The sequence below is a fragment of the Typopeltis vanoorti genome, chromosome 10, assembly GCF_054136105.1.
Source record: "Typopeltis vanoorti isolate ZY-2024b chromosome 10, IOZ_Tvanoo_1.0, whole genome shotgun sequence".
Taxonomy (NCBI): domain Eukaryota; kingdom Metazoa; phylum Arthropoda; class Arachnida; order Uropygi; family Thelyphonidae; genus Typopeltis; species Typopeltis vanoorti.
This window is the reverse complement of record NC_143558.1, coordinates 47,144,797-47,172,414: the sequence shown is the minus strand read 5'-3', so window position 1 is coordinate 47,172,414 and position 27,618 is coordinate 47,144,797. Positions and strand designations below refer to the sequence as shown.

General features: G+C 36.9%; 1 protein-coding gene and 1 long non-coding RNA gene across 5 annotated transcripts in view; one reads left to right on the top strand and one right to left on the bottom strand.

Moving 5' to 3' along the window:
• LOC150102394 (neuroglobin-like) overlaps positions 1-3,665 on the top strand; it is a 40,116-nt gene extending 36,451 nt beyond the window's left edge. For all 4 annotated transcript variants that reach the window (XM_090398872.1, XM_090398871.1, XM_090398873.1 and 1 more), the window contains exon 4: positions 2,776-3,665. In XM_090398872.1, the coding sequence (XP_090254998.1) occupies positions 2,776-2,937 (162 nt within the window). In that variant the 3' untranslated portion in view covers positions 2,938-3,665. The remainder of the gene's footprint in view (positions 1-2,775) is intronic.
• Positions 1-23,182, bottom strand: part of LOC150102393 (uncharacterized) — a 191,058-nt gene extending 167,876 nt beyond the window's left edge. The window contains exons 1-2 of the long non-coding RNA XR_016548920.1: positions 23,072-23,182; positions 21,913-21,954 (exon numbers count right to left, since the gene is read on the bottom strand). This is a non-coding gene — a long non-coding RNA (uncharacterized LOC150102393). The remainder of the gene's footprint in view (positions 1-21,912; positions 21,955-23,071) is intronic.
• Between the last annotated feature and the right edge of the window lie 4,436 nt (positions 23,183-27,618).

Below are 27,618 nucleotides of genomic sequence, written 5' to 3'. Positions count from 1 at the left end.
AATCCACCAGGAGAGCTTGTGCCCTAAGAAACTCGGATTTGAACATGTCATGAAAGTTGTGGTTTCAACGATTAATTTTATAAAATCCTGTGGCCTTAATCAACGACAATTTAAAAAGTTTCTTGAAGACATTGAAAGTGAATATGGTGACTTAATTTTTTACACAGAAGTGAGGTGGCTAAGTCGTGGACAAACATTGGAGCGGTTCCTAAATTTAATTGATGAAATTGAAATCTTCATGACTGAAAAAAACAATAACGTCCCTGACATAAAAAATCCGGATTGGTTATGTGACTTAGCCTTTCTGGTTGACATTACTAATCATTTAAGTACGTTAAATACGCGACTTCAGGGCAAAGATCAATTGGTTACTCAACTTTACGGCCACATTTTGTCTTTTCAGTGCAAGTTAAATCTATTTCAAATCCAACTGAAGTCAGGGAATTGCATCCATTTTACTAATTATAAGAAATTTTCTGAAAAGTTCAATGTCAACTTCAAAACTGCGTATGTTGAAAAGATTGAACTTGATATCAGCCTTCAAGGATCGGTTTTCTGATTTTAAAAAAGTGAAACCGTTGCAAGATTTATTTAGCAATTCTTTTGCCATTTTGCCCGAAAATGCACCCGAATCAGCACAGCTTGAATTCATCGACATTCAAAACGATGAGAGCCTGAGAAATAAATTTAACGAAGGCAATTTATTAAACTTCTATCGTTGTGTCGATAAAAACAATTATAAATGGTTGCTAGATAATGCATTAAAATGTGCAAGCCTCTTTGGCTCAACATATATTTGTGAACAAACTTTTTTAGTCATGAATATTAACAAATCGAAAAATAGGAACCGCTTGACTGATGAAAATTTAGAATCAATTTGGCGGTTGGCTACTACAAAACTCGAACCAAATATCAAAACAATTGTCAAATCAATGCAATGTCACGCATCATATTAAATTCACTTACTTTTTATTACCTTTTTTTGTGACAATTATGATAGGTATAAATAAAATAAACAATATATGGTAGATAATTTTCGAGTTTTTTTTTTGGCGGCCCTCCCATAAGTAACAGTGGAACTATGCGGCCCTCGACCTTAACAAGTTTGTGCATCCCTGGTCTAAAGCGTCCTGCTATGACTGTTCGATAATAATGATTGCCTCGTCTAATCACAACTATAGTTCGCCCACCGTTTCCAGGTCCCTGCTTCGCGTCTTTCCAAGAATAGTCGATTCATGCTGAAGGGGAGAAAAAAATGAAGGACGTCCGAATTGGTCGCCAACACGCGAAATCACGTGCTTTATAGGTAAAATTTTCCAACTGTTATACAAGCAACATAGTTAACTACAATAATCATAAAAGAGAAGTTAATTTTCCGACCGGTAATAATAAACAACTCATCCCATTATATGGACTGATTACCCTATTATTGGAATGGATTCTTCTTTTTCTGAGATGCGCAGAAGTGTCGAGGGACCTCAAATCGGTGGGCGAACTATAGTACTAGTTAACGTAAGATGGATATCCTCTAATGATAGCTGGCAATTCCCAAGAACTCTTTTCACTGTACCGTATATTAAACTATGCAACCAACTAATACACTGCGGTGAACGCTGTTCTTTGTATCTTTAAAAATTCGGCTGTGGGTCTTCTCGGGTAAATGAACAGTGAATTTCATAATTTACACGCGTGCATGCAAGACACACGCACAAACTTTCCTTAAAATTTAATTTTATGGCTGAAGGAACACCATTTCCAACATAAGTAAGCTCGACTTAAAATGTATGCTGTTTCCAGATAAGCATTGGACAGGTGAAGAGCTTGCATGCATCTAGAGACGAACTACAACGAAACACTAGAAAGAGTAAGCGATTCCAAGACAGCCTTAAAGTAGTCTAAATAAAGCGACTTTTATTCTCCGTAAGAAAAATACGAACACTGTATATATATATATATATATATATATATATATATATATATATATATATATATATATACACACACGAGTTACAGCATCATCAAGACTAATGTAAGGGAAAATGATTTTAAAAAATCAGAAAGTACTTTAAAAATCTTATTTATACACAGAATCAAGGTAATGTCTTGTGTTTGGTGCCTAGTGCAACCAGATTACACATCTATTTCGAGAATATGCCATGAGTCACATTCAAGCTGATCTAGAAACTCAAGTCATCAATGTTACGTTCTCCTAAAGATACACATCGTCACGGTAAAAAAAAAATAAATAAATAAATAAAAAATTCTACTGCACAAAATAAACTGCAATTGCGGAAAAATTGCACTAAAGAACACATTGACAATCACCGTGTTCATAGAACAGACTTGGCAACACAAGCATTCAGAGAGTGTCATGATATTGACCAAAGAAACTTCCTCATTCCTTTCACAACTGCTTTTTTTTTTATTACGAGGGAGTCATCAAAGACTCTGCAGAGGTGATCTTATCACCTTTGTATCTGTCTGAAACGGCTACACGATGTTTGGAGCCGTAATATAAACGCTTTTTAAAGCTGAAAGATACAGATTACGGAACCCCCTCCTATCGCGATAAAATACCACGCAATTGAACTACGAGGCTGTCGGTGATGATCGACCATGAAGTGTGGTTTTCCAATACGAAAATAGTATTTCGAAAAAATACGAATTCCAGACAGTGTATATGTTTTTAATCACAATAATAAATATATTTCGTATTTTTCATTTATGAATTCGTGCATAAAATGACTTCATACTGAATTTTAAAATATTTTACAGAAACTCTGGGAAGCTCTACGATTTGGACTGGAAGACGCTCTACAAGACAAAATGACCAGAGAAATTTGTCAAGCGTGGTTTGCTGTATTCAAGTACATTTCCAGACAGATGATTATGGGTATGAGGGACTACTACTCGAAAAACAACCCTCGCGGAACTTAGTGCAGAGATTCTATTATTATACCACATTTTCGTGATCAAAGGCAACTGTGAAGTCCTAGGATCATGCGCGAGTCACCACGAGAATGTTGCGCATATAAGAAATGTAAAACACGTTCTACATTGACAAAATCAACACTTATTTTAATAATGGTAACTGAAAAATTATTCTATTAGTATTATTATTATATTCAATGGTTGTATACGTTGTAAAAGGGTGTGGGAAGCATTTATCATTTTGGAAGGGGAAAAAGAAAGAAAATAGATGATTTCCATTTTATTAATTCACCTTTTAACATTTCCATGATGAAAGTATAGCGAAAGGAAAGACAAAATTAAGGAACTTCAAATTTTATTTAATTTTATTAAATAAAAACTCGTTTTATTTTTTTAATAACATTTTACATTATTTTTACTGCTCGCGAAGGCTTAGTGGGTCGTCGATTGCAGCGCCCCCTACAGATAGGACAACCTATTTAAAAGATCGATTTCTTTTTAGAAAGAATGTAAATACGTGTCAACTTATACAACCATCAAGGGTGTAACATCCATGCCAACATGCAGAACCTTACAAACTCATAAAATCAAACACTTAAGTGTGCTTTATTTATTTAACTGTCATTAGCGCAATTTATGTAAATAGTGTTGCAACTCATGGACTTGAGAGGAAGCTCTATGTGTTGTCCGTGTAATACTGTATCTGGTGCTGCATAAATTTATTTTCTTTACAACACTAGCATTGTATAAATTTTATTTTCTTCATCTTTTCTCTAAACTGTATTTCTAATTCATTTTGTACATTTTAGTATTTTAACCGCATTTCTTTTTCTTTTGTTTTTTTAACAATTAAGTGTTTTTTTTTGGCCTCGCAAACATGTAGCTAGTTTAATTGTTTGTCCTATTAACAACCTTCTCCCAAAGGGTCACTGATACCTAGCGTTATCGGCTACATACTGATTAATTAACTAATCACTATAGAACGATAACTGTTATTAATTAATCACTGGCAATTAATTATTTGACGGACAGGTCTTTCATTATGTTTGTACACCGCTGCTGACTTAGCTCGTGCTACTGCGTTTCAACACACTCTTGACGGAAAAGAAGCTGGGAGGAAAAAAATAAAAAATTTTTAATTCAGGGGGTGTCACACATAGCAAACGATAACATTGTTCATTTACTTATCGATAGATGGAGCCACTAAATTATAATATCGAGATGAGAAAAATTGTAGGTACGATTATTTTTTTACATCCATCAAATAAAAGTGTTTGATAAAACAAGACTATCGAAAGCAGTCAAGATAGTTTTATGAGCAATTTATCTCAACTGTTTCGTACATTTAAGTAATGACATATCGAATATACAAATTCCTTTACAACATCGTAATTTATCATTTGTGTCGAAGTTGAATCCTTCGTGGTTCCTATTTAGTACCACAAGGCGAATAAAATAAAGTATGGAGGAAGAAAAGTAAAAAAAAAAAAAAAAACCTGCCAAGCGAGGTTTAAGGTACTTAGAATTCCTAGCAGCTATCTCTAAATGACTTTTTGACGTCTTAGCACGACGACACAACCCTTGTTTTATGTGTTGACATGTCGTATCGATGAATTTTTACACAACATGTAGAACATTGAATAATCTACGATTTTTTTTTCCTTTTCTATTTTAGTTTGAATTTTCTTTTGAAACATGTAAGACAAACTAAATTGCCCATTTAAACTCCGCTTTGTGGATAAATCTTGGAATAAGTAACATTGTACCTAACTTAGAACAAACATACAATAGAACAAACAAGTCCGTGATGTCATACAAGAAACTACGTCGCAAAACAAAGCACAGATCTGAAAACTATCTCGAAAGAATTAGAAATACCAATGTAAAAAACAGAAATAAAGTTATAGCTACAAGCAGGATTTAAATTCGCCAGCGCGTTACATTTCTTAAAATATTTTTTAAGAGAAATATTAAGTTTTGGCCATACTTTTCTTGCAAGAGCCCATTTATAGATTGTGGACCCAGATATCTAGAATACTGGAAATAGCTTTGGCTTGTCACCTTCTCAACGTACAAGAAAGCCTTCAAGGATGTTAATTGATTCCCCCCCCCCCTCCAACAACAGTTTAACGACTTCGGGATTAGGAAAGTGTTGGCAAACATTTAATCGCTTTATCTTTGAAGGTTCGTAGAGACGCCAAGTCGATTTTTTTTAGACCGATTGGTATGCAGGATGCTGTGTGAAAGCAGTTATAAATTAAGGGAACACGAGTAATAAAAATGTCTGGAATTTACTCATGGGAGGTCAGATAAAGAAAAGAAGCACGAGATAAACAAGAGACAGCGGAAGTTTGATTTTATTACGTTTGTTTTACTAAATCGTGATTTTATATTTCTTTACTATCCCCCATTCGAATACAACGTATGCACCGATCATGAAGAAAGAAACAAAGGAAGAAACAGAATAATTTCTGTTTCTTCCTTTGTTTCTGGATCAGAGGACAAGATGTCGCATAAGAAACAGTAACGTGCCTTATTAGAATGCAGATGATTAAAGTGATGGATGGGCAGATGAAAACTGCAATCGTATTTATTGTAACATATTTGCTATCTAAATCAGGATTTTCGAACATAAGGGCTTTTCAAATGAAGAGAGTTAACCCACCTTATCCTGAGGTGGTGGGTATTTTCTCCCAGAAACTCAGGCTTTTCATACCAAAAAAAAAAAAAAAACATCCAGAACACACGAAATTAACAGATATAATATAATACACTGGCTTCGAAGCCTTAGTTCTTTCGGCGATAATTCCGAATAATTTGTGTATAGCCACGTTTCGTTATATCGAAAAAGTTATTTGTGGTCAGTGGTGATAATTATGTTCTTAACGCGCGTTGCATTTCGTAATGCACGTGAATTGGGAACAACGTATTTATTCAGCAGTATATGAAAATGGACAAGATGATAGCCGAAACACATGAAGATCCCAAGACAGACTCCAATCGCTTTCTCAGAGGCGTTCTGTTTTTGCATTATATCTTATTTATGGATATTTTCATGGGGCTGCCCTGTGGAAATGACCCCCCGCTATGCTTCCACTTTTCTCTCATCATATAAGAACTCAAATAGCTGCTGGTTAACATCAATACACGGTTCAGCTCCTCACTTATCACACCAACATCTCATTTTCTTCTTTCAGTCCATCAGCCTCCGTTCTTGATATCACAAGTAAGAAAATCATTTCTACCGATTCTCTCTCTCTCTCAGTTGTTTTGGATTTACGGCCGAAGCAACTCAGGATATGAGGCAGTGTATTATGTCTGTTAATTGTGTATGTTCTTCTGGCAGGTGTCTGTTTTGTGGGATGAAGAACCCTGGTTTCCGCAAAGAAACACCCTTCCATTGCCACCGTGTAAGCCGTCTCGTCCTACACGTAAGTTCAAGGGAATCGTCGATACTGAATGAGCTGCGGAGACTCTTCTTCCTCCCATGACTACGAGCTCGAACCTCTTTAAGAAATTCATCAACAGAATCTTTCTTTTTTTATCTTATCACTTGCACACACATGGCACCAAGGAGTTCGTTTTAGTAACCTCTCGTGCATGAGGTCCACATAAAAAATTCAACGATGAGTGTCCAGGACTCTTCAAATACTACAAACGAGAGAATCGATATAATGAAGGATGTAATTTCTTACTGTATATACTGTATGAGGTCAGTTTAATAGAATATATGAGAGTGACTGACCATGACAATACGTCTGCTGCAAAGCGCAACGACCTCCATACTCACCAGACATAACTCCGTATTTTTTTTTTTTTTTCGTTGAAGCACCTTTTAATTGTAGAAGTTTTCAATCAGTTAACTGAGTATATCTGTTTTGCAGTAAAAGAAATCGAAGTTTCTGAAAGGAAAAATCTTACTATCTCATATAAACCTACCTTCAGTTGAAAACTCTTTTAAATATTCTTTGAATCCCAGGTGGAATTCAAACTAAAGTCTTTCCTAATTAAAGTCGCAGTGGTTCATCCGAATGCAAAAGGAAGTGTCTAAGAACTGGAACAACAAGCTCCTGTGTAATAGTCTACTTTTCAAACGCAACAATCCAAGAAAAAGTTCCGTGATTGACGGGTTAGATAAGCCTTGCATTAGCGACCAATGGCAGTGACATGCGAAATCATTTGCTACCAAACATCAATGATGTTTACGACTGACCTTGTATTGGATTACTATTTTGACATCCGCACACTCTTTCTGGTACTTTATGATCCTGCCTCATACGAGAGCAATAAATTAATTATTACTATCCGTGTTTTAATAATCAACGGGAAGGCATTTACCGATGATAGGTCAACTCTTTTCTAGCGTTGTTTGAGCGTTGCTGTTCTCACCACAACTGATGGACGCCCGCAACATCTAACTACAGCAAGTTAATTAATTTCGTGGCGTAGCTGCTCATGTGTTACCGCGTTTACTTCGCTGGTTAATGGAGCAACCGAGATAACGGACGTGGCAGGAAAGGGGAGAAAAAAAAAGCCTGTAGTGAATGCTTAGGAGGTGGTGATGATTGGCATAACAGAATGTTCTCCCTGCAGGGATGCTGGTTTGGAACCTGAACTGATAATCTGTTCACGGGCGATCGGTAATGAAGGTGGCCGTAGTAGGTGTCGATAATAGGATTTCTTCACTTGGTAATGATTTACAGAGACTTTAAAGAAGTGATTTGCAGAAGATAAATGGCAAAGGACAGGGCGCTAACACGTATCAAACCACTTCAAAAGTTGTTTCTACTGGAGACGGTAATTAATTTATATGACACCACGGACTGCCCTCGCAAGCCCATGATTCATCTTACACAAAATTCGTGATCGGAAGAAACACTTCTGTCGGATAACCCATTTGTTGTATATGAGCAATGTCAACAGAATGCGATGTTTAGACAACTTGGCGGATGAAGATTCGACACTTAATAGCTTTAGAAGTTTTGTTGGTTTCGTGAGTTTCAGTACTTATAAAGAACAAAGACGCAGGACAGAATGCAGAATATATATATATATATATATATATTCTGTATTCTGTTCTGTTTTAAATATAAAATTATCTGCGAGAAATCTCATGGACCAAGAACTAATTTTCAGGAATCCGTGAGATAAATGAATTTATAATATATAGAGCATAAAGTTCATAAATTATAGTGCTATGATTTATCTGAAGATTAAAAAAAAAAAAAACGGTTTTACAAACACAAAATTACAAATAACTCATTTGGTATTATTGCTGTTGTCTTAGACACAGTATTCTTTGGGACGAAAGTTTTCTAGCTCAATATGAGACTGGCTAACTCACCTTCACGAAAAGCCCTTATAAAAGTTCTCCGCATCCTGGCTAGGATTCTGTTCCCGTAGCAGAATTTTAACCAGACCACCACTAATCACCTTACCTTTCCCATTCACGAAATAATCTTCGCCCATAAAGCGATAACTAAATTTATACGAAGTGGACACAGTAAAATTTATAAAATAATAAAAAGGGATCTAACTGAAATTCCGTCAACCCAATATGGGAACTGCTTTTGGATGTTATACTTATGCATAGAGGAAAAGGTTTAAAATGACATTTTAGTCGACCAGGTTCCTTTCTGTTAGTTTGCCAAAAGCAAAAGTTCGATATTTGTTATATATTTCTATGCCTATATAAGTTACACGACGATACGGTACGATAATTTTTTTGTTTTTGTTTTTATATCAGTTCCAAAAGCCATAAGGGAGCGCTATACGGTATTTGCACCGATAAGAGCATGTGAAAAATGTTTTTAATTGATTTTAATCCGGCGTGTATTAAACATCGGCCCCTTCCCCAACAAACACACACAGTTACGGTTTAGCTGCGATGAATTTTCTTCGTGCAGTAGTTTGAATTTATTGGAGGATCACACATCTGTTTTACTAAATGTTTTATGTCTGTGTGCGTGCGTGCGTCAACGGTATTTCTAGGCAGAAATAAGTCGCAGAAAGTCGATATCATGTTTATGAAACATAGGCTAACCTCAGTGTCTTAATTCTAATGACAGCACAACCCTCGTATTTTTGATTTTCTTATTCCCTTTTTCTGCCCCCTTAAACACACGACGCCAAGGTGACTGGGATGGTGGACATAAAATACCAGGCTGGCGACACTTGGTCCCACTGCTATGAGCTAAAGTCATGCAAATAGTGTTTGAACCGCAAAAAGGCTTAAGAGGCACGCAGAGGATTCAGAAAGGCGAAAAAGAAAGTTCGGGTTAGAGCAAGAAACGGGAACTACGGTATTTCTGGTGGGCCATCATTAAAGGAATTACAGTAGAACTATCCTATGGAGACAGCACAGCTATCAACGTAATCTGACCTGTCGATATGATGGCTAACGAGGGGAATGGTAACACTAGCTCCGGATGTCCGGGGCACAACGCCACAGTAAAAATCATGAATCATATGACAGTCTATCGTACTATCGGCAGAAACAGGAGAGAGAAAGAGAGAGACAGAGACAGACAGACAAACACATACACACGCAAGATACAATCTTTATCCAAGAAGAATTATATAAGTGGCCGTTAACGGTTTTCCTATAGAGCTGAAAATTGTCATCAGCTTGAAGGCAGGTATTTGATACATTAATTATAGCTGCAGGCCCACCGATGTGTCGGAATAATAATAATAATTAGCGCGCATGGAAATACACTGCATACATATTGCAGGGTCACAGAGGGCAAACAAGTAATTAGGGAAGAGTCTTTGCCTCTTCAAAAACCAGAGCAATTTAAAGAACGTTTATCTGGCCTTGGAAAAAACTCGGCGAGCACTAAAAACCGTTCATGTTGCGCAATGGCTTTTACAGGATAAAAGCGCAGCGTGCTGTACGTTATCAGCAAAGCTACGATGGTATGAAAAGCAGTAAGCGCTACACATCAGCAGACAGCACAATGCGGCTCAATATTCCATCATGTGGAACAGTATCGCATGAACACTTGTTGTGCCGATGAAGATAACTAGCAAAAAAGCACATTGCGTTTTCTACACCAACCAGAATGAGATAGTAGCAAGCAAATGATTCTTGGGTAAACAATCGCATCCACAATACCTATCCTCTCTCTCTCTCTCTATGTTTTCCGATTTATTTTGTCTCATTTTCCCGTGAAGCTCCATCACTCTATAATTTCCCATCTTTCTATCTATTCTATATCTTTCGCTTCTTTTTTTAAATTTTTTTCGATCTTTTAGTTTATTTTTTCCTCGCTTTTCTTCTTTCCGTTTTCGCACACAATCAACTGTCTTTTGCCTTTTCTCTCCTTCCGTCTATCTGCATTTCTATCTCTCTTTTAGAGAAAGAAACAAAAGAGAGAGAGAGAGAGAGATATCCCTGTGTAATCATCTCTCGTCTCTACGTATCATCATTATCATCATCATCATCATCATCATCTCTCTCTCTCTCTGTTGCCATTCGTAATCCTTTGCGGTGTTGTTTAGATCAGCGCTTCCCACACTGTGGGCCGCGGCCCCCTTGGGGCCCGTTAGTTTTATTGAGGGGGGCCGCGTAATAATGGAAACAAATTTAATGTGTATGTAAGATGCTAAAAATGTAATATTTGCATTTGATTTTGGCAATATTCGCTGTGTATGTTTTGTATTGAATATAAATACAATAAATATTATAATAATATATGTCTGTATTACGATTTTTGTTTTCGATGGGAGCCGTGAAATATTTTAATTTTTCCAAGGGAGCCTTTACATCCATAAGTTTGGTAAGCACTGGCTTAGATGACACACGCAGTCATCCGTAGAGTAGTTGTAGTGAACTCAGCCACGTGCTAGAGCCCGCCTTAACCACCGTGCTGTCTTATTTGGAACTTGTAATTATGTCCATGTGGGTGTGAGCCTGTCAGGTGGCCCCACGTAGACAAGGCAATCAATTACGGTCACAATGGGTAGCAGAAACTCTACAATCTCCCTGTGTAATCATTGGGCACCTTCATTTCCTAGCCAAGATTATCGTAATTTATTTGTTTAGGCGTGCTAATATATGCACATACGTCACTATGGTGGGCGTCGCCTGTGCAGCTGTGATCGAACGTGTGATTCAGGTGGTTTCTCGGACAGCGAGCATAATCAGACTGGAAAGGCAACTTCTTTCTACATATCTTTGTTATCCCCTGGCTGTTGCAGTGAGTCTCCTAATAAGCGTTGCCTCTCGGTGATTTTACATTCATCTATCTACATAGACGTTTAGCCAGACAGATTTGGAATTGCATTCTATTAAAAGAAAGCAGCGTGCTTAATTATTGTATAAACTTTGAATTAGTAGAAATATGTATGATAATTTTCCTCACCTCTTCCGTGGACATCAAAAGCGAAGAACTGTTCAATTTATATCAAGAATCATCCACTAATAAGTGTAAATTTAGAACTTTTTGTGGATGGAAAGAATTTAAAAACGGTCTACATTTAATTCTAGCATGAGAACTGCTGTAACGGAGACACTTAAGGTGGCCTCTAAAAATATTGCCTCGGAAAACTACCATTAGTCCTATGACTGATTACAGAGGTATTCGTAAACGGCTTGAAGCAATAAAAAATCAGATAAGGCAACATGATTTCATCGACATGAGTTGTCTCTATTAGCAACCCAAATTGGAAATTTAGTCTACAAACAAATCCAGCCAACAGTCTACCAAATGGAGATTTTGACGAAAAGTCCTCGTGCTTTATATCTTGAGATCTTTACAAGCAGTTATTTGCAGAATAAGTACAGTGGTGTTTATCACTACATCGGTTGATTAAGGCTTCGTGTTACTCAACTTTAACTGAGTAGGCTTATCTTACTTGGAGTAAAATCTCTAGACGCACTAATGACTGCCAATTGCACAGGATCAGCTTAGTGATAATACGCTCCGTAATACGTTATTATCGTATAAAATCAGCCAGATATACATCAGTTTTTTTTTTTCAGCTGAACACAGGAAAAACAATTATTAGCATGTTGTAGTGAATTGCTTCAATTAATTTTAGCATCATTTACCTCGTAACCAGCTACAAGCCACGAGAAGGATACGTCTGTTAAAAAAATAAATAAAAATAAAAACGGCACTCTAAACCTGACCATAACTAAATAAATTTCTTAACGGCAGTTGCTTCAAAGATAACTTAAAGAAAAAGGTCAATACCTCTTGCTTAACATTAATAATTAAAGGAATTTTATTTGATAAACATAAATAAATAAAGGATAATTAATTTCGAATAATATATTCTATCAAAATGCGAAATTAACAGCCGGACTGATTTTCGTTTTCAAGACAATAATAATATATAATGTACTGCAGCAAGATTGCTTTTTCAAAACTAGCAAAACGGGCCTTATTACCCTACGGGTGTCAAATAAGGCTACTAAATTAGTTTTCCTGTTTGAAGTACAAGAAAAACTGTACGGATGCAATTTTATTTATTTATTGTACTAGGGGAGGCTCCGCCCCCCCCTGACGCCTACGGCGTCCCCTCCCCCCGAGTTCCAGACTGGTATGCCAGTTCTCCTTGAATTCTGATGACTCGAAAGGGGGGTTTCCCTCCTGGTACCTACGGCGCCCACCCCCGAGTTCCGGACTGGTACGCCGGTTCTCCTTGAATTCTGATGACTCGAATTTTGAAGACTCGACACTCAGGCTAGCCCCTGAGTTTCAAAACGTTTCAAATAACCTGACAAAAAACGTGACACAAAAACGTTACAAAAGAAGGCTTATCATGTTACATTATAGAGTAGATAAATATACACTAAGAATTCTATCACAAAAACGTAGTAAATCACTAAGTTTTTCTAGGTTTGAAAATAAATCTCATGGTGGAGTATTTTGTGTTGGGGGCGTTTTTAAAATCCAAAAGTAGATCAGCAGCACTACATTACATAAGTGGGAAAATAATTAAAAGCAAACCCGAAGATCATTATGCATTCATTGAAACATTTCCTATACTGTTCTGACTGGCCAAGTAATTACCGTAACCGATTTCCAACAGGCGGTGAGGTTCCAATCTCAACGTGGGTGCGAATGCTTTTAGGCGATTCTAAGAAGGTAACACCAAAGAAACTAAGAAGGTAACACCAAATGAAATACCTTATATCAATGTATCTTATCGACAAGATACATATTGATATAAGGTATTTCATTCTAAATCAGGGGATGTTCCAGTATCGATCACAACGGTGTATTTCTCCAAGTTAAGTAACATAATATTTTATTAAAGGCCTGTCACAGGAATCACCTACTACTTCTTTATTCAAATTAAACTGCTAGGTCCACAGGACATGTTACAATATCAACGAAAATAATAACACGACTATTACCCGGTATTTTAAGGTGATAATATGAAGATGTCAACAAAGAGACCGGATACTTGTACATTCTTCCTTTACATCAAACACATGATCAGCGATATGAATGCTATAAATCTCACAGTAATGATATTTTGCGATCCGATTCTCTGGATCACAGGAAAATCCGTTCTTTACTAGTTTGACTCAATGTCTGTATTTTAAGGTGTTTTTTTTCCAATACAATTGCTGTATTTTTAGTTTATCCTGAGGAGAAAATAAACCTGAGTGTATCCGGAGGATATTTATCATGTAAAAACATGATAAATGTCAGTGTTGTTTATAATATCAGTTCAATTAAAATATACTAAGTATACTGGAAATTATTATTTATAATATTGAGCGGGGAAACATGCTTTCTTGCAAGAGCACTTGGATACTTTCTTAAAACGTCTTCAGCAACATGCAGGCTAACATGAACATTTTTTAAATTAATAATACAATATTAAGTACCGTTCGTTTGTTTATTTTGAAGCAGAGGTAATTTCATGGGTTTTTTTTTTTTTTTTTTTTCAAAACACAATGCCATACTTTAGTTAGAAAAAAAAAAAAATTGTCCGCGCGGTTAGCCTAGTGGCTTTGCGCTTCGCAACCATATGTCTGGGAAAGGGTGTCCTGGGTTCGATTCCCGTCGTCGACATGAGGAACTTACGGATCTTCCTTAGCCATGTTATCCGGGCGTGGACAGCGGGGTTTCCCCCCCCCCCCCCAGTTTATCTGGGATTTTTCATTCCGTGAACACACGGATCTACAACCATAAATACTTAACCCCCCCCCCCATGAGGGTGATCAACTCGCCCCAATAGGGACGGGGAGAAAAGGAAGGAAACTCCATAGGAATAAATAAGTCAGAAAATAAGCTTGTTTGAATAGTTAAGTTATATACGCATCCCACACTCGTTATTATTTTGTCCTTCGACGTCCACAAATCCTCACACACATACACAATTAGTCATTAATATTATTTTGGAGTTACGGCACATTCATCAGTTGTCTTGCCCTCCTCTTAGAGAGACGGGCACTTAATCTTTTTGCCAAAACATCGTCCTTGAATACCAGATTGAGTAACTGGTACAACCTACCAACATAATTATCCTTTCCTTGAAAGATGATAAGTGATTTTGGTCCTTATGCATTTAGCTCTAATCAGGAATGCTTTTCAGTAGCTAAAAATAGATACTTTACTAAACTTCTATGCTTTGGAATGCGATAGTCAGTGTGCTATGCTATGGAACTTAAGTTGAGATTCAAATTGATGGTTTTTTAATTTGGGGATGAAGGGGACAAGGTCACGATTTGTGGAAACTTTCACTCAGCTTGCATAGAGGCAATCAGAGAAATTCGTGAAGCATGGTAGCTCATAAATGATGTCATGCTATTTTTCGGATTTTTACATTCTTTCCTCCCATATTTGCAACAAAACATTATAAATGTAATAAAGTACAGGATAAATAAAACTTGGAGGATAGTAAAGTACATTTTGAATAAAACGTACTTCCAACATAAGATTATCAGAATTAGAAATACTGTATTGGTGACTCCAAATATATCCGTGTTATTTGTGGAAAAAAAGTTCACATTGAATTAATTATTATTATTATTATTATTATTATTATAAAAACCTCCGTGGAGTCAAAGACTCATCGTGGGAGGTCCACTGTTATACACACAGTTTATCATACTGTGCCTTAAATATATTCACTGTCTCTGCACACACCACACTCTCGGGCAAAGCATTCCAATCACTCACCACTCTCCATGCAAAAACCTGCTCCTCACTCCCTTGCTCACACCCACCTTATACAGCTTCCAGGAATGACCTCTTGTTCTCCTGCTATCCTCGCCCATTCTGTGCGACGTTAATCTGGTAATAACCACTTAACAGCTTATATGTCTCAATCACATCCCTCCTCCTCCTTCTATCCACCAATTTCTGCAAATTGCATTTTGTCAATCTGTCTTCATACTCTACATTACAGAGACCAGAAACCACCTTAGTCAATCGCCTCTGAACTTTTTCCAACGCAATTTCATCTTTTTGAAAACCAGGTGACCAGATCTGTGCACAGTAATCCATATGTGGCCTGATCAAAGCCTTATACAAAGGAACCATAACATCCTTACTTCTACAAGTCAATGTCCTCCGCATCATTCCCATTATCCGCTGTGTTGTCTTCACTATTTTAGTAACATGTCCCCGAAATTTTAGTTCCTTGTCTACAATCACTCCCAGATCTCTCATTTCCTCTACCTCTTCCAAGATATTCGCACCCATTGTGTACTTTACATCCCATCTCTGCTTCCCAAATTTCAAAACCTTACACTTTGAAAGATTGAATCGACATCCCCACTTATTTACCCATTCAGACAGTGTATTAAAGTCCTCTTGCAAAGCTACAGCATTCACATTACTCCTGATAACTCTGCCCAACTTTGCATCATCTGCAAACAACTGCACATCACCATTCAGACCTCTCCAGAAATCATTTACATACACATTAAACAGCAATGGACCCAAAACAGACCCTTGAGGTACACCACTAATAACTTTCCTCTTCTGGGATATCGCTCCTCCATAGACAACTCGCTGATATCTATCAGACAACCAATCTCCAATCCAGTGAACCAATCTACCGTTCAGCCCCATCCGTTCCAATTTAATTACCAGCTTGTCATGTGGCAATTTATCAAACGCCTTTGTAAAATCTAAATATACCACTGTATATGCAATACCCTTATCCAACGCATTTGTCACTTTATTATAAAAAGTAAGCAGGTTGGGTTGCTAAAGCACGATCTTCCTTTAGTAAATCCATGTTGGCCGCCAAAGAGTATTTTTCTGTTGTCAACCCAATTCTGAACTTTATTCCCAACTAACTTCTCTAATACCTTGACCACAACTCCAGACACACAGACTGGTCTATAATTCAAAGCCTTACTCTTATCACCTCCCTTATGAATTGGAACAATTTTACCCTCTTTCCACTCTTTTGGAACTTGACCTAGTGAGAGACTCATGTTGAAAAGATATACAAAAGCTGTTGTTAACTCTCTGGCACATTCCCTCAAGACACGTGGTGAAATATCATCAAGTCCCACAGCCTTATTTACATCAAGTCTATTCAATTCCTCATATACCTCCTGTTCACTTACTAACAGTTCCTCCTCCTTTCCCACTGCTTTCAAGTTCTGCATGGTGCCACATTCACAAGAATGAAATACCTTTAGAAATTGCTCACTAAATATCTCAACTATATCCTCCGCAGCGGTTATCATTCCTCCGTTTTCACCAATCAATCCCATCATACCATAATCATTCTTTCTTCTACTGGCGACATATCGAAAAAACTCCTTAGGATTTTTTTTGGCCGCTTTAGCTAACTGCTGCTCATACTGCATTTTTGCTACCCTTATCAAGCTAGTCACCTTCCGCGCCTGCTGTTTGTACTTCTCATGCAACTGGTTGTTATAAATACTCATTTTGTGTTTCTTCCATAATACCTTCTTCTTCCAGATTGCATACCTTATCTCTTGATTCATCCATTTTACACCGACTCTATTTACCCTCTTGACCCTTGGAATACACTCTGATATTGCCTCCACCAAATAGTTCTTGAGTATGGCCCAAGCAGCATCGATATCCTTTCCATCCAGTTCCTCTTTCCAATTTATTATCGCAAGCTGTTTCCTGAGCTTTTCGTAATTACCAGTCTTATAATTCCACATATATCCCTTTCTAACAGACGTCCTCGAATGTCTGGTCACCCTGCACGTGATCACTCTCACCAACTGTTGGAAGATTTGACACCTCATTTATAATAACATCATCTGATGAGATGATCAAATCCAATACTCTTGATCCTCGTGTACCCTCCGTTACGTGCTGCCTAAGGTAAATTATCTTTCAAAAACTCCAAAAATTCATTTTCTTTACCCCCAGATACAGTCTCTTGCTTCTAGTCTATATTACCATAATTAAAGTCGCCCATAATGAAAACTCGTTTCTTGCAAGCTAGTTCAATTTGCCTATACATTTCCTTCTCATTACCCTCCATATTACCAGGCCTATAGCAACACCCAACTAAATATTTCATCCTGTTTACTTCTACCTCACACCATACCGCCTCAAAACCGTGACCACTATTTGCACCTTGCAATTCCACCTTAGATGGGCACAACTCATCTGCTACCATTAACAATACTCCTCCTCCCTTTCTTCCCTGTCTATCTTCACAATTAATTGATTCTTAGTAGACGAGAAAAAAAGCAAATGCAGCAAGTATTGCTTTACAGTCTTATATACACAATGTTAACAAAAGTATTTGGACACCTTACGTGCTATGCAAATTTCGGATCCGACCACATACGAATATTCAGGGAGTGTCTGCGTAAGTCCTGTAATAAAAGATGGGATGTGCTACATGTTTTGCAATGAACTCGATGTTAAGATGGCACGTTCAGCTGAACTGATAAACTTCCATCGCAGGATGTTAGTTGTTTGTCATATCAGCGGTCTTTCTGTCTGTGACATTGCTACTCGTCTCATTATACCAAAAATCCACCGTTGCTTGTCATTCGTAGATGGAAAGTTGATGGTGCTACCACAGAAAGAAAACGCCCCGGGAGACCACCGACACTCACGGACTGAGATCGACGAGGTCTGTCTCATCAATGGTCATGAAACGTGCGGATGCTCGAATGGTCGAGCATCCGCACGTCATCAGCGGCGGACATCGTAGTCAACTTGGAAAACGCTGCAGGGACATTTGGCTTCACTATAACTGTCTGCAAAGAGTTTCATGCCTTAGGTTATCATGGGAGCTGCTGAGAACAAGATACACATCATTCCCTTCAACGCATAACGACGTTTGAACTGGTTTCTTTCATACCTTTCCTGGACTGTAGATGATTGAAAAAGGATTATGTGCAGCAATGAATCAGGCTTCCAAATGTTTCACTCTGATGGTCGTGTTTGGATCTGGATATTACCCAGGAACGGTTCCAACAGGACTGCATCATTCCGACTGCTAAGTTTGGTGGAGGCTATTAATGAGATTATGTTTCAGTTAGATGGGGCTTGGTCCATTGGTATACGTGCCGAAAACCATGAAGTCTGATGGTTACCTGTACAACTTCACCCTTCTGACGCTGTGAAAGATTTAGGCAGTGGCCCTTGCATGTTTCAGCACGACAATGTTCCATGCCATACTGCACTGCGTGTCCGAGACTGATTTCCACAAAACATCGTCAATGGGTTGGCCTAGCCGGCTCAGAGTCCTGATCTCAACCCCCATCGAACATCTTTGGGACGAATTACAACGCCGAAGTTGCTTCCGACCGCAGCATCAGCAATGGGAGTAGCTTTGCGCAAGTAATGGAGGAATATTCCTATTGTGACGTATCAGAAATTGGTTGAAAGCATGCCCCGAAGGGTAGTTGCTATCATTTAGGCCAAAGGTGGTCCAACTATGTACTAGAAATTTAATTAAAACGCATTTTTTATCACAACTAGGTGTTCAATATTTTTGTCAATATAGTGTAAATAAAACTTCTGAGGTAAATGTACTTTTACTGCTAGAAATAACTTTATAAAATGAGTTTTTTAATGAATGTATAAAGAAGGATCTTAGCCACAATCTCTTGGTATCAAGTTAACTGTGGAGTAATCATTTTATGAAATTATTAAAATAGAATTCCGGTAATGATACACGAGCTGAATTTCAAACTTTCTTCTTTCCATAGTTCATAATAGGCCGAAAAGATAGAATAGTCCTCACAAAAATCCTGAGGTCAGTTCTTGATGTACATATAGCTTTCATCTCTCGTTTGTTCTTTTTATACAGTCTATTCAGCTTATTCTAGATCTTCATTTTCGAATTCCTGGAATACGTCCCTCGGACTCGGAGGATCTTGGACTAGAAGGCCATTAGATCTGATGATACGACCAAAGCAGACGAGTTGTTTCCTTCTAATCTTGCTTATGATGTTATCTCTGGCCAGCAAAAGAAGTGATTCTTTGTCTCACTTCAGAATCTCTGATATCATCAGTGCATGATATTTTTAGGAGGCGTCTACTACACTTTATTTTCAATGCAAGCAACCCCGTTTCATTTGCTTTCAAAGGGACCACGTTAAGTACTGAATGGATAAGTGTGTGTCAATAAGACGTAATTTGTTTGTAACGTAATGTTTGTCACACAGCACAGTGGCTTTAGTGTCAGACCGACGTTGATGGTTTAGCTATTTTTGTTCTGATATCAAGTAAGATTTATCTAGCGTCTAATATAGCAATTGTGTGTGTGGGTATGATCTGGCTTGTTAGTAATGTCGTAATGGTCTGATTTTATTCTCCGATAGGAGATCAACATCATATCATAAATCTGCCACACACACACACACACACACACACACATATATATATATATATATATATATATATATATATATATATATATATATATATGTAGAAAGTTAAAACCGGTCTGAGTAGTGACCCCTGCCTTTAACGCATAGCATCATACATCTCCGCAAGGGGTTGTGCTTTGCATTAGGGAAAAAATACTAAGGAAAGTGATATCGGAGCTTACTTCACCTTTACCACGAGTTGCCTCAGTCTCGTACTACTTGCAAGAGTTGCCTCGGTCTTGCACTACGTACAGGCGCAAACTTGACATACTTGTCTGTTTTCTTACTTGGGAAAAAGGATTAAAACCTAGCCTTATAAAATTGCTTGCTATCTTTAACACACGCACACGCACGCGCGCACACACACACACACACACACATATATTATTTATTAATCATACAATTGGGAAGTTCTTATCAACCGGGATTTTTTCTAATGATAAGCTGGAAGGAGCCATGAACTCCTGCCAGTTTATCATTAAAAAATGGATTTTCTTCTTACTTATTTCGAAAACGTTATGACGACATTTCTAGTTTACTTACACGAAAAGGGCCTCCGGAGCTCAGTCGGTATAGACAAAGCACTTTGGTCGGAAAGACCTGGGTTCGATTCCCGTCCGTGATGTTAGGAACCTTTATCTCGTATCCTTCGACGAAAGGTGAGTTAGCAGGTCTCATACGGAAGCAGAGGATTCCGGAAACTCGGTTTTTTCGTTCCTCAGAACATACAAACCGGCCCCGTGAACACACGCATCTATAGACATAGGACATTCTCGAAATAAGGATTGACAGACCTATTCTTTGGGATTTCCGGCTTCGAATCGTAACGGACCATTAGCCTAATAATACGTAAAGGAAGAAGAATTCCACGAAAATAATATTGACATCGATGGTGGCCCAACGTAGTAACTAAGAGACGCGCATGTGACCTCTAAAGACAATAAGTTTGGAATTCGTTAAATCTTTAAACATCGTCGTCCATCTGCCAATTTCAGAGAAACAGAACAGTTTACAACATAAATGCGGATATTTCACAAACATTTCGTCAAATGGACTATAAAACACAATCGAGAGATAAGAGACTACTATTTATAGCTTAAATGAAGATTCCAGATCTCCCAATTAATAAAATAATGATATTTAAACAAGAGAATTCCATTTCAATGTCTCTTTATTTCATAAATGTAAAATTTTGACTGATCAATTTTTATTGTTTATGCTAATAATTTATTTAATACGCTATCATTGAAGTTTAGTATGTTTATAATTTACATTTGAAAGTAATCGGCATTTAATTTTCTTACATACAGCTAGGAGAGTATACAGCAGTGGCGACCCGTGAAATTTTAAGTGGGATTGTTGCCTATATAAAATAATTTTAAAAAAATTCTTTTTTTTCCTAATTAGTAACCAATTTATTAATAAATAAATCTACGATTGGGGTGTCGTAGTGCTCTAAGTTATCGACACTGACAACAGAAGAGATTTTGGCATTGGCGAGCAAAGGCACCACAAGCAGATGCGAAAGGAAATGGTTTGTTATGGGAAGCAAAAAATTTCATATCGAAATAATACACTTTGATGATTACTTTTAAAATCAATACGTGAAAAGTATGAACGAATATTCTGAATAGAACTGCCAGCATTTAGCATTTGAGACAAACAGCTCTTCAAATTATGTACGTGTTAGTCAAATTTTGTACTTATCTGAATGTTTACATAATTCACAGTCCGAACGTGTGACGCTTTTCATGTCTGATGACCATACAAAAACAAAAACAAAACACGATTACAGTACAAGCATTGAATGAGCTGCGCACGCAGCCATATGCCAATGTTGTCCTCATGTAAACCAGGCTTTATGGACAAATTCGAAAATGTCTTTTCGGATATCTATATACATACCGTATTGTATTTTTTATGACGCGGACTATTGTTTCTGGGAAGAACAAATACTGCAACAAGAAAACACAAACTTCATTAGGAAATTGTTTATACAAAGCAACCTGTTTACATTTTCTCAGTAAAGAGAAAATAAGAAGCCAATTTTTACTTAAAGATAGCTAAAAGCATATATTTATACATGAATGTTCACATCATTCCAATCATATGATGGGAACGAAATCTTCGTATAATGTTAGGTAAAAATAATAAAATAATAATAATAATAATAAACTTACCAATTACAAAATTCAGAATATTTGCGCCCCTAGACGTTCCGACTAGAAAAGATTACATAACCAAATCAGTGGAATTAGTGCAATGGAATAAAGCACAAACAAAAGAAAGAAATAATGCAAGTTTTCATTTCGTTACAGAAATTCTTAAAAATTAGTAAAAGCCTTTTTTTTTTTGGTAATCTTCCTACTTCGAGAATTCGTTTGCTATGTTAATGATTATATTTCGTCGTTAACGATGACAATGGCATTTTGGCCTTTTGCTTATCAGCGAGGGATTTTCCCGTGTGAAAACTACGACCTTTCCACTCAACCATCAACCTTTTTTTCCCCTAGCAACTGTGGTTAAAGGGGAAATTGTTTTGTTTTTTCCATTCTGACCACATTTCACGATATACCAATGAAAAATCGTGAAAGTGAAAGCTGCCAGTTAATCAAAAGTTAGATGACCTAGTAAGAAGTTCAATTATCCTAAATAGACTGACCAACATTCATCATGTTTATCATTACTTCCTGAATATAACCTACCAATTATCCTTCAACAACTATAAGACACCGCTTTCAGTTACCAGCAACAATAATAGATAACTAGCTCTACAAATAACGATTAGCTCTAAACTGGGATTGTCTTTTTAAGTGTGGGTTTGGCTGTTGTCATCATTGATCGATAAAGCTTCCTGGTTGAAGGCCTTGAACGGTAATATTAATATTTAAATACTCGTTTATGAGGGTTGATTGTTGGCTGAGTAACTCTACACAGTTTCATTAACATGTTTGCATCTACTTGAGATCATGAACAGCAGTAAACTTTTAATGGATTTCCGTATATACCTGACAAAGTAAAAAATAGCAATAAAATTACCTCAACTCCATTCTGGTCGGTAGTTATTGTAATTTGTCAATTAACAAAAGTAATAAAATTAAACAAAGGAAATACGACGGAATAAAGTTGCTGACTGAGCATACTAAACTTAACTGCTAAGCAGAAGAACAAGTATTTCATGCAAGTGATATTACTTTAAACATATTTAAAAAGTAACTGTTGATGCATTATGAAAAAATGTCATTAGAAATATCATTATACTTTATTTTATTACTTCCGATACTATTGCTGTATGTACTTTGAAACGAAAAAAAAAGTAAAGATAAGCAATCAAATTACCTTAGCTCCAGTTTCACTGTAAACTTAAAGAAAGGCTGCAAAATAAACCACTGAACTAAACGTATCGAACTGGATAACTGCTAAGCAAACGAACGAATTAATTGCTTACGTATTTATTGAACTAATGCAATTAAGAAAGCCGTGAAAACAACAGTGCGCAGAGCACGTATTTTTATTGTACTGCACTGGCAGACGAATTGTTTATTCACCTGTTTACAAATAAATTATTATAGCTCTCTGCAAATTAAATACTGTATATTATTATTGAAAAATCATTACTTTTACTTCAATACTAAAGTATTGAAGTAAAAGTAATTTTACTAGTAAACTTTCGTACTATTTGGCATAAAAAAGTACAGACAAAGAGCAATGGAAAGAGGAATATTTATTAGGGAATTAAAAGAACACAAGTAAATGCCGAAATTAGACACATTACAAACATCATTGTTGGTGTGTATAAAACCAAGTGGAACTGGGCTGTTCATTGCAGCCAGGATGAATCATAATAAACAGGCAGTCTTACTTTTAATTAAAAAAAAAAAAAAACAAGGAAGCAAGCAAGAAGAAGAAAAAGCTTTAATACATTTGAGATAAAGTGAGTTAAACATTTCTATAATCGATATATATATATTTACTAGTAAACTTTCGTACTATTTGGCATAAAAAAGTACAGACAAAGAGCAATGGAAAGAGGAATATTTATTAGGGAATTAAAAGAACACAAGTAAATGCCGAAATTAGACACATTACAAACATCATTGTTGGTGTGTATAAAACCAAGTGGAACTGGGCTGTTCATTGCAGCCAGGATGAATCATAATAAACAGGCAGTCTTACTTTTAATTAAAAAAAAAAAAAAACAAGGAAGCAAGCAAGAAGAAGAAAAAGCTTTAATACATTTGAGATAAAGTGAGTTAAACATTTCTATAATCGATATATATATATATATATATATCGATCATGAATATATATTGACATAATATTGACATCGATGGTGGCCCAAAGTAGTAACTAAGAGACGCGCATGTGACCTCTAAAGACAATAGTTTGGAATTCGTTAAATCTTTAAACATCGTCGTCCATCTGCCAATTTCAGAGAAACAGAACAGTTTACAACATAAATATATATATAAAATCAAATATTATATCAAATATATATATAAAATCAACATCAAATATATATATAATCACAACTGCATAAAATTAAGTGTTATTTATTGCTTAATTAATTTAAAAAAATCAAAATCAGCTAACGCCTTTTATTCCCTTATCCTTATAGTCCTTATAAGGACTGGCTTAAAGGGGCAAAGTAAGAACATACAGGGTGTTCGGGATAAATTTGACATATTTATAATTAATTATATTTTTCCGTAAGTTACATGTATTAACACACACTTCTCTTCATTTAAAAGTTTGGACCCTTCTTCATTCATATACAAGATGTCAGAAAGGATGGATAGCTGGAACCCACCTGAATCATGGAAGAGAATAACTTGTATCATGATGATTCGTGCCCGCCATCAAAATAAGGATATTACGACTGCTGCCCAATGCTCCCTGAATACAGTAAAAACAATCAGGCATGAACTAGAGACTTGCAATGGTGACTACGAGGATGTAGCAAGAAGAAAGATCCCTAGCAGACGATCTGATTGCGTTCGTACAGCAGAATTCCTCGCAAATCTGCAGGAACAGGTGTTGAAGAACCCTGGCATTGGAATTCGGGCTTTGTTCGTGGAGTTGCTAACTGTAGTCAAGCCCTGGATAACAAGGGTAGCCAATGGTAGGCCGTATGTATGGCAGCAGGATTCGGCCCCTTGCCACACCTCTGGGAAAAGTCAAAAATGGTTGTCTGAAAATTTTTACGACTTCACCAGTCCAAATGTTTGGCCTCCAAACTCCCCAGACCTTAACCCCATGGATTATTTTGTATGGGGCGCAGTTGAAAAAGACACCAATCGCACTTCCAGTAATACAAAAGCCCAGTTAATGGATAAAATTAAAACAGTTTTTGCGGCCCTTCCCAGGGAGACTGTAGCATCAGCTTGTTCGAGGTTCCGAAGCAGAATTGAAGCTGTGATCGATGCTAATGGTGGTTATTTTGAGTAAATCTTGTTGATAGTATTGTAATTAACTCTGCCTGTAATGTTTTTTTGTCAATTCATTAAATTTAATAGATACAAAGAAGATTTTCTTTTTCCTTACGAAACTGTCAAATTTATCCCAAACACCCTGTATATATATTAAATATATTAAATATTTAATATAAATATTTTCATCTTTTCATCTTCCCCGTTATCTGTAGAGGACAGTGTAGGGATAAGGTTTTATTGAGCTATTAAAGCTCTGATCATGACAGGAGGGTAACAGCAATAATCGAGCCTCAGTTAGAACTTCATTGGCTCAGTATTGCCATCCATTACCCTCCAAGGGTATTAATCACCGCATCCCACGGTCGATTAACTCGCATCCCCTTCCTCTACTCTACTCCCTTATAGGGAGTAGGCGAGGCCTTTATACCCTATCTAGCTTTTGGAGACTGAATGGGCAGTTCAATCTCCACCGGTAGCCAATCAGAGATAGCTGGCCCATGTCTATCATTAATTATAGCAGCCACCGATGAAGAGGCTGGCAAACAAGTGCTGCCATCTCTTGGTACCTAACCCTAACAAGATATGTTCCTGTCTGAAATAATGTGGATGCTGCGGTCGATTTTTTTGAGTTTACGGGACGAAAAACCCGAGTTTCCGAGAGGAAAAACCCGCTTTCCTGTGCCAGAGATCGACTAACTCGGGAACCGGTCGATAAAAGGCTTAGAAAAAGTTCCTCCAGTCGGCGACTAGACTTGAACCTAGGTCTAACTTCAAGCGGCCAAGCGCAGAGGACGCAAGCGCGACTTCCACTGAGCTGCACAGGCATGGATTTAATTAATTAATTAATTAATTAATTTAATTAATTAGCATAAAATAAAATTTTTATAACGATTCATTCATTAGTATATAGACTAGTCTACCATAAAGCAATCCTATTGCGTTATGGTAGACTAGTTTCTTCTTCGTTATCAATGCATGAATCGTTATACCTGTAAATAAATATGCTTTTCTTTTTCACATCTTTTGATTTTCGATGTCTAGTGTTAGTAATACGTGCAACATCTACAGTGTTTTTTATCATATAAAACAATATTGATGTAGGTACTGACAAACATACGATTCATCTTGTAAACAGACGAAAAAAACTTACGCTATGGATAAATACAGTAAAGTACTGTAAATGTATTTTCTCTTCCTTATGATTTTCTCAATAACATTTTCTTTCCTCTAGCTTACTTTATTGTAAGAATACAGTATATAATACATACATACCATATAAAATATGTATTAATCGGCTATTTATGTTATCGGTAATGTTTGCGGTTAACAGTAGACTATTAGTAGTTAAGTTTTTGGGGGAGTCAAAAGTTATACGCGGAGTGTCGGGTTCCTAACCCCCGCGTTGTTCAAGGATCAACTGTATATCTATCCTATATATATAAAATGATAAGCCTTTTTATGTCACGTTTTTTGAAACGTTTTGAAACTCAGGAGCTACCCTGAGTGTCGAGTCTTCAAAATTCGAGTCATCAGAATTCAAGGAGAACCGGCCTACCAGTCCGGAACTCGGGGGATTGGGCGCCGTAGACTCGGGGGACCCCCCTTTTGAAGACGACACTCAGGGGCTACCTTAGGCGCCAGGGGGACGGAACCCCCCTTTCGAGTCTTCAAAATTCAAGTCATCACAATTCAAGGAGAACCGGCCTATCAGTCCGGAACACGGGGGGTTGGGCGCCGTAGCCCTCTACTATATATATATCTCTACAACCAAAGTACCAAGGTGTGTATATATATATATATACTTTGATAATTATATCCCAAAAGTGAAGCACATAAAACTATCTATATACATAATTAATATTCATTTTCTATATAACGATGAAATAATTAAATATAAAATGCTAATTATATAGAATAAATTTAAATATAGCATAAATCTGTATGGTGAAAATTTAAATTACACAGTATATACATACTGCTGTTTCCGTTCTCTAGTTCCGGATATGTGATGTGATCATGTTAAAGGAATCATTTTCTATTCTGTTCAAAACTCCCACCAAATAGTATTATTATTATTATTGTTGGGAACATTAGGAACATAAATCACAACACAGAACAATACCTAGACCTCTTATCAGCATATAACATAACTCCATCCATACAGTCGTGTACACGAGAAGAGATAGTCGGAAATACAACCACTTCATCCTGTATTGGCCATATAAATATACGGGCCCCCTCCAAACAGCCACACAGCAGCCGTCACAACGTGTAAACTGACAGACCATTATTTCACAGCATTACAGTTACACACTGAACCAGAACCCATAAAATCACTGAGACTATAAAATAGTATAATAGCATCCTAAACAAACAATAGGAAAAGACGAAATCAGAAAAACAGACTGGATGCAGATAGCATCTTTAGACTCTGCTGATGCTGTACAGTATATA